The 8,483-nt window shown below is 55.6% G+C and overlaps 1 protein-coding gene across 1 annotated transcript; it reads right to left on the reverse strand.

The window, feature by feature from the left end:
• Positions 1–287: 287 nt before the first annotated feature.
• LOC136547128 (probable LRR receptor-like serine/threonine-protein kinase At1g74360) lies at positions 288–4,469 on the reverse strand. The gene is made up of 2 exons (XM_066539096.1): positions 3,856–4,469; positions 288–3,718 (listed from the first exon to the last, which is right to left on the reverse strand). The coding sequence occupies exons 1-2, from the start codon at positions 3,899–3,901 to the stop codon at positions 462–464; spliced, it is 3,303 nt and encodes a 1,100-aa protein (XP_066395193.1). The 5' UTR covers positions 3,902–4,469; the 3' UTR covers positions 288–461.
• Between the last annotated feature and the right edge of the window lie 4,014 nt (positions 4,470–8,483).

Below are 8,483 nucleotides of genomic sequence, written 5' to 3' on the forward strand. Positions count from 1 at the left end.
TGTCTAACCTTTGACCGGAGCCTGAATGGCTTCTACTGCACGGCGCGACGTTCATAGAATCGTAGGCGTGCGTCATGAGGTTGCGACATTCATAGAAGGATTCATAGGCGTGCGTGATGAGGTACAGGTTCAGACACTTTCAGAACTGTCATGGTCCGAGGAAGAAGCGACGGCGAATGCCCCCGAGGAAAGGGGCGCTGCCAGTTTGCAACTGCCATCACTGCACCTGCACGCCTAGGATACTGGATACGATCGCATCGCAATTTGCAAGGGATGGAACTGGAAGCTGGAAAATCAAAGTTCTTGTTTGCATGAGAATGTACATATGTACTACTTACAGCCAAAATTGCATCTAGCCCTCTCCTACCTTCTGTTATCCACATTATGAATCAATGACGAACTAATATATAACAATAGCTAAAAACAAGCGAAAGGGGAAGAAAAACGATGACCTAAACTCGTCACGTGAATTCGAGGTGCACGCCGCCGTTCTCGGCCACGTCGAGCAGCGCGGCGAGCACGTCCGGCATGTCGGGCCGCTCCTTAGGCGCGTCCGCCGTGCACCGCATGCCGAGCATCAGGAGCTCCCGGGACACGGTGCCGACGGCCGCCGCAGCCTTCTCCGAGGACGACCGCCACCCTTCTCTGGCCATCCGCCGGGCCCACTCCACCAGGCACTCGTCCTCGGCGCCGTCCACGGCGCAGCGGCCCGTGGCGAGCTCCATCAGGAGCACGCCGTAGCTGTACACGTCACCCTTGGTCGTGGCGCGCCACGTCTGCCCGTACTCGGGGGGCACATACCCGACGGTCCCGGCCACCACCGTGCTCACGTGCGTGTCGCCGGGCCGGACCACGCGGGCCAGCCCGAAGTCCGTCACCCTGGCGCGCCCGTCCCGGTCCAGCAGCACGTTGCTGGCCTTCACGTCCCGGTGCACCACCGCGGGGCGGCACTCGTGGTTCAGGAACACCAGCGCGCGCGCCACGCCGATCGCCGCGTCCAGCCGCCGCCCCCACCCGAACGCGGCCGTGTCGCCGATCAGCGACTCCAGGTTGCCGCCGTCCAGGTACTCGTACACCAGGATCTTGGCCGACCCGGACAGGCACCACCCGTAGAGCGCGACGAGGTTCGGGTGCGGCCACGTCGACCCCATCCGGTCGGCGAGCACCTCCATCTCGGCGCGGAACTCGCGTTCGCAGTCGCCGTCGCGCGGCCTCGCGAGCTTCTTCACGGCCACGGTGCGGCCGTCGGGGAGCACGCCGCGGTACACCACGCCGTAGCCGCCACGCCCGATCACCAGGTCGTCCGAGAAGTTCCCCGTGGCCGCCACGATGTCGCGGTAGGTGAACGCCGTCTTGCCGAGCTGGAACACCTTCACCCCCTCCGTCGAGGAGGAGCACCCGGTCGCCGACGACGATGACCCGGACGGTGGCGACGACGTCGTCGACATCTGCAGAGAGCACTTCCCGGAGCTGCACTTGGGGTTCTCGCACGAGAACGACTCGGGGTCCGGGTCTTGGTCCACGGGGAACCGCGCACGCAGATTGGCCATGAAGAACACGAAGGCGCCGGTGACGAAGGCGGCGAGGAGCGAGAACAGGAACCACACCGCGATGCTTCTTGGAGTCATGCCGCGCCTTCGAGCATCCGCAGCTTCCGGAGGCGGCTGTATACCACCGGTACCTCTCTCGAATGAAATGAGTGGGTCGCCGAGGAAGGACTGCTCGTCGAAGGTGCCGAATTGGGCGGTGGTGGGGACGCTGCCGGTGAGAAGCGGGTTGTAGGACACGTTGAACTTGGTCAGGTACGTGAGCTGGCTCAGATTTCCCGGCAGCTCGCCGGAGAAGTTGTTGTAGGAGAGGTCCATCATCTCGAGGCACAGAATGCGGCCGATCTCTGGCGGAATCGCGCCAGAGATGTTGTTTCTCGAGACGTTCAGCACGACGAGCGCGAGCCTGCTGATCTCTGGTGGCAGCTGTCCGGTGAGCCGGTTGTCGTCGAGGTGGAGCAGGCTGAGGTTCACCATCGCGCCGATCTCCGGAGGTATGTCTCCGGATAGCTGGTTCCTGGACAGCTGAACGTACCCGGAGATCGTGTAGGACCTCACCGGCGACGAGGAGTTGGTGCAGACCGGAACGATGCCGTATCCCTTGAGGATTCGGTCCCATATGCTGCGGCAGTTCGCCCGAGTCATGATGGAGTACACAAAACTGAAAGGGGGATAGCTCGCCGGGATCCACCGCCTCATGGCTTGACAATCGCCGGAGCCGGCGAGCACGCTGGAACCATTCCGGTTCTTGGCGAACGTCGGGCCGGGGTTCTTCCCTGTGTTTGCCATCTCCAGCGGGATGCTCCCGGTCAGCTTGTTGTCGGCCAGGTTCAACCAGAGCAAGCTGGTGCATTTGCCAATTTCCGACGGAATCTCTCCGGATAGCTGATTCCCAGCGAGCATCAGCCACAAAAGCGACGTGAGGTTCCCAATGGTCGCCGGTATCTCGCCGGAGAGGTCGTTATACGACAAGTCCAGCGCTTGGAGCTCGGTGAGACGGCCGTACGCCGCCGGTATCCCGCTGGAGAATTGGTTGTAGGCAAGCATCAGGTACTTGACGCTCTTCATGTCAGCCACCTCAGGAGGGAGCTCGCCGGAGAACTCGTTATAGCTGAGCTCCAGCCTCGCGAGAAGCGGTAGCTGGAGCACGCCGGAGGTGACGATGCCGCCAGTGTAGTTGTTGTGGTGCAGCACAAGGTACCTCAGACTCGCAAACTTGCCAAAGGTGTCTTGCACGTCCCCTCCAAACATGTTGCTGCTGATGTCCAAGAACTGAAGCTTCGTACAGTTCGTCAGGGCCAGCGGTATCCGGCGATCGAAGCTGTTCTTCCCGAGAACCAGCGTCTCGATTGCGGCGAGCCTCCCAATTCCGGCCGGTATGAACCCGTCGAAGTCATTCCCCCACAGAGATAGGTACGTCAGGTTCGCGCACTTGGCGATGGAGTCCGGGAAGCTTCCAGTCAGGTAATTCGCTGACAGGTCCAAAGATTCGAGCCTGCAGCCGTTCGGGAACGTGGCCGGCGGGACGCTCCCGGTGAGATTGTTCTCGGCGACGCTGAACTCCCTGAACCTCGCGACGCCGGGCCACAGCTCGCCGGTGAAGTTGTTCGAGCTGAGGTCGACGTACTCAAGCCTGGCGCAGCCGTCGAACATGCCGGTGATATTGCCCGTGAGCCCGTTGGTGGAGACGTTGAAAACGGCGAGGTCGGCGGCGCACATCGCCGTGAAGTTGGCCGCGACGCCGCCCGACAGCCGGTTCCCGGACACGTCGAGCGTCTGCAGCCTTGTGAGGCCGGACAGGTCCAGCGAGCCGTTGATGAGGTTGTGGGAGAGGTTGAGGCGCACGAGGCCGCGGCATTGGCCGATGTCGCCAGCCGCGGAGATGGTGTTGTCGGAGAGGTCGAGCTCGGCGAGCTCGGGCAGCCGCGAGAAGTTGCCGAACGCCGGGCCGGAGATGCTGGAGCGGGAGAGGTCCAGCGACGTGACGCGGCCGGACGCGTCGTCGCACCGCACCCCGTGCCACCCGCACGGCGACGCGTCGGACTCCTGCCACGCGTCGTAGGCGCCGCGGTTCACCCTGTTGTTGTCCTGCAGGAAGCGCTTGAGCTCCACCAGCACCTCCTTGTCGCCGTTGCTCTGCACGCCGGCGGGCACCACCACCGCCACCTCGCCTTCAGGAGGACACGCGATCGCCACGGTTAGAAGCGGAATTCGACTCCCACGCGGGGGACAAAACACGGCAGCTGAACAATCAGAAGAGAGCAAGAACAGGGGGCGAGTGGTGTGGCTTGGAGCGCCGAATCCTAACCTGCGACGAGGAGCAGGACGAGGAATCCGAGGAGCAGGGGAGACATGGCCTTGCTTCCCGAATCATGGAAGACACCGAGGCGAAGCGGATGCACCGGCGACGGGGACGACGTGCCGAGCGGCGAGCAGCCTCCACATCCACACGCGCGTGCGGTCTCTTCCTCTGGTTGTCCACGGGGAGAGGTGAAGTAAGCAGAGAATAAGAGACAAAATCTTTGACACTTATCGCAAGTTATCTAATGACAGCCCGAGGCCCGCATGTAGGCGACGACGAGCACGCCAGCCAATCGCTGCTACCGGCTGTCGTTGTTGCTCCCGGGCCTGGCATTTGAATGGATTGAATTGAATCCCTGCGTTTACTGGACACCACACTAATGCTCAATTCGTCAGAAACGGAGCTTGTGTTTACCGGTTGTGGCTTGGGTTCAACTTTTTTTAATTGCTAAGTACTTTTATAACACTGAATTGCTGAATGCACAGGGGGCAGATGAGAAAGAGAAAGGGGGAACTAGCTTGCTTGCTTGGTTAGTGGTCTTTGAATTTGTCTCCTTGTTTTCCGAATTAGGCCTGGACTTGTCACCGTATTGTATAATTTCGCCACTCGCTAAATCCTCCACGGGTTGGGGGTCTGGGGGTTTTCAACTGGAAAAACCGCGGGTCACCACTGGTTCACACTGCTGTCGCACGGGCACGAACGCCTCGACAGTGACGTTGGCTTAAAGAGAAGTTGTAGCGTGACTTGTCCACTGACCATAGAAAGGTACAGGGTTACCGCGAGGCTTGACTGTAATTAATTAAGGACTGCCGGTAGAACTCGTGTTCTTTTACATTTTGTGTGCCTTTAGGCAGCAACTTTGACCATTATTTTCTGTGTTATATATATAGCAAAATGTAGGGAGAAAAGTTTGCAAGATCGTGGAAATATTTTGATCGGAGTGAATACAGTACATGTGATGGATATTTGCCCGTCAGGTCAGCGACGGCAGCCGCCCATGTTGACGACGCCGTACTCCAACGCGACTACTCTACCGAGTACCGACGCGTGACAGCTTGCTGCGGCGGTCTCACGTCCAAATTACTCCGAAGCGAAGCGGAACGGGGGCCGTAGCCCGTAGGCCGTAGCCATAGGGTCGGGAACTCGGGCAGGGCAGGGCAGGCGCGCACTCGCGCACGCCTCCGCCGGGCGCCGCGGCATGCGTGTGGTGGGCGTGCGCGAGCCCCGCCGCCCGCACTCGATCGAAGGGCACTCCATGAAGTTTCTAGATGCCAACACCCAGGCCAGGAGGATAGAAAGGGCAGTGGGGCGCGCGCCGGCAGACGCGAGTGGCCTCAGGCCCGGAATGTCCCCCGTCCCCGTCGAAGACCGCCGTCGTAAAGCGAAAAAGCGGTGGGTGGATGGTGGATCCTCGTGGATGAGGGCGTGCGTGGCCTACCAAACCAAGTCTGAGCGCAAGGTCGCATCTGAACGCAGCTAGTATGTGTTGTCTCCAAGGGAAAAAAGAAACAGAGGTGACAGAAGAGAAGATGACACTTCGTCGAGCTTGGAGAAGCGAATCCTGAAAAAGTGAAAATGCATAGTGCACGATTCTCCACGGTAACATTTCGTTTGTATTTATGAATTATTGTCCAAACATTCACTAATTAGGTTCAAAAGATTCGTCTCGCAGAGTTAAAGCAAACTGTGCAATTAGTTTTTGATTTCGTCTACATTTAATACTCTATGCAGATACCGTAAGTTTGATATGACGAAGAATCTTCTTTTTACATAGTACCAAAGTTTAGAGTCTAGGAGGAACTAAACAAGGGCCAAGATGCAAGATATGATGACTGACAGACAGCAGAACCGGGGCAAGAGGGAACACGGCCCACCTTGAAGATGCCCACGCAGTCCACAGACGAGGGGCATCGTATCATGAGTGCGTGCGTGGGTGCGCCTCTTTTGCATTGCATCGGTGGGCTCTGCTGCACACTCGCCATGGGTTCCGTCGTTTTGGAAGTCCTAATCAGCCGTCACGTATCGATAGTACGATTCAGAGTGAAAGGGCGGCATACGACCGAGGATGGACGGACCGACTCTCTTAAACCTTTTGGAGAGTTGACGAGTGCCGAGTGGCCAGTGGGACTGAGCGATTCTTCGTTCGCATGCAGCTCGATCGGCTCATCATAAAAGCCTTGACGAACCAAAAGTTGTAGATTCTTTCGCAAAGGGAAGATCGACCCCGGCAGAACGAACTATATTCACTGTGTAAAAAGGCGTAGTTTATTTCCAGCTAGTTTTGTTGTTAATCATTATACAGTTCACCTATTATAGCTTGCTTATATATAATACTTACCATGGAATGGAACCGGAAAGCAGCACACCATGAATGGTTTTGAAGCTTTATGAGGCTTAACATTTTACGCGAATAATGGTGATTCAGTGTAGCCAAACCAAAGTAGCTCAAGTTCAGAGCCATACCGCAGGTTTAACATTTAATGATTGTTTAATCAGAGGCGGAGCCAGGATTCAAACATAGTACAGCAGTCTCCTAATTTTTTATTAAAATTCTTAGAATATAAATTGGTGTTGACTTAAAACAAATTATTGACCTTGATGTTGGCTTAAAATACTATAAAACACCGAATCTTTAATGTGTTTCTTTTCTTTATCTTGGACAGATGTGAATAGTCTAAATTCAAGATAAAAATGATATTGTTCATTAAAGGCCTGTTTGGATCCCGTGAACTAACAACTAATTGCTAAACTTTAGTCATTGGGGATCTAAACATGTAGTGTCGGTGCGAAAAGTGGTCAACAAGTAAATATTTATCATTTTGCCGTACGTTGTAATCGGATGCGGCCTAGCACTCAATGACACAGGGTTTATACTGGTTCAGGCAACGTGCCCTATGTCCAGTTTGAGTCGATCGGTGACTTTATTCCTGAGTCTATGTGCTCGAAGTTTGCTGTGTGGTTACAAACGAATGAGAATAAGATGGGGGTATTAGAGGTCTGGTTGGACTCTGGACCGAAGGGCCAAAGAGTGACGAGAACTCCTACGTGCGCTAAGTATTGGAACGTATGCTTTGTGTAGCTTTAGAGTTCTAGAGCAGTGAAGCTGTTCTAGTGCTTAGAATGTCTAAAGCCAGCAGAGAGAGAGTCGGAATTATCCGTCCTTCGTTGGGAGAGAGTGCATCCCCTTTTATAGATGAAGGGAACGACTTTACAAGTTTAAGAGAGAGAAAGAGTGTGTGTCGTAGTCTTGTTGCCCACGCCATCGGATACAAGACAGTTTGCCGGTGCCCATAATATTGTTGACGCCCAGATGTATGTAGCAGGCTCCATCGTATTCTTCTGGTATGGCAAATGTCGGCATATATCATACTGTAGGACAAATATCGGCGCCTACAACACTGTTTGTGTTCTGACATGTCTGGTGCAAAGTACCCTTTCTGACATGGCCTGACAGTACTGTCCTGCAGGTGTGCAGGGTATGGTCCTCGGTATTGCGATTGACTTGAGTGCCTTATCTTATCTACTCCGTCTGATTTCTTGGGTCCTCACCAAGCAGGCGTCCCCAGCCGGTCGTTCCTAGTTGGCTCCAACCGCGCTGGTCGGAGAAAAGCCATAAGCAGAGGTTAGATGTATTTCCGGTCGAAGAAGCGGGTCGGAGTCAGAAGCGAGTGTAACATCCTAGGACATAGACTACCCTCACAGACCAACACCAGTCTTTTCTGCGCACTTTGTCCTCACTCATGCGCCCCCGGGAAGAACTTTCCGGTCGGTCACTCATCGCTCCAGGCCAAGCACGCTTAACCTTGGAGTTCTTAAGAGATGGACTTCCAGAAAAGAAGTTGCAACAACTTGTTGGTATGAGTATCCTATTAATCTTATTAAGCCCTAGGTCGGGGTGTTACATCCTCACCCCCTTAGGAGACCGATGTCCTCGTCGGTCAACTCTAGGCCAGGAACGTCCCCTCTTGGCCACGTCCGTGTGTCCAGTGCCAGCGCATGTGTCATGCTGGGTGACCACTCTAGGTCCACACCAGCCATGCACACCATGCCTGCGCAACTGACACACGCGCCCGTTAAACCGCAAGGGTCGGCTCTGATACTATTCTGTAACATCCCGCCTCCTCGAGGCCAGGCCCGCTTATATCTGGTAGCTTTCCTAGGACATAGATTGCCCTCACAGACCAATACCAGTCTTTTCTGTACACTTTGTCCTTACTCATGCACCCCCGAGAAGAACTTCCTGGTCGGTCACCCATCGCTCCAGGCCAAGCACGCTTAACCTTAGAGTTCTTAAGAGATGGGCTTCCAGAAAAGAAGTTGCAACAACTTGTTGGTATGAGTATCCTATTAATCCTATTAAGGCCTAGGCCGGGGTGTTACAGCGAGCGTCGTTCGCTCCTTGGCTAGGCCTTTCAGTCGGAGAAGCGGGTCGGAGTCGGAAGCGAGCGTCGTCCCCTCCTTGGCCAGACCTTCTGGTCGGAGAAGCGGGCTGGAGTCGAAAGCGAGCGTCGTCCCCTCTTTGGCTAGGCCTTCCGGTCAGAGACTGGATCGCTCTTCCAGCCTATCGTTAGGTATCTAGGCCAGCCTAGGAGTTGCGCGTCATTTGTAATGTCGTCTGCTAGACCAAGCTTTTG

The sequence above is a fragment of the Miscanthus floridulus genome, chromosome 3, assembly GCF_019320115.1.
Source record: "Miscanthus floridulus cultivar M001 chromosome 3, ASM1932011v1, whole genome shotgun sequence".
In the NCBI taxonomy this organism is placed as follows: Eukaryota; Viridiplantae; Streptophyta; class Magnoliopsida; order Poales; family Poaceae; genus Miscanthus; species Miscanthus floridulus.

What these genes read in the sequence shown, in the direction of transcription:
- LOC136547128 (XM_066539096.1), bottom strand. Translation starts at nt 3,901, where the DNA reads ATGTCTCCCCTGCTCCTCGGATTCCTCGTCCTGCTCCTCGTCGCAG. An exon ending in CGTCCTGCTCCTCGTCGCAG is followed by an intron (nt 3,719 to 3,855) that starts GTTAGGATTCGG and finishes GTCCTCCTGAAG; the next exon opens with GCGAGGTGGCGGTGGTGGTG.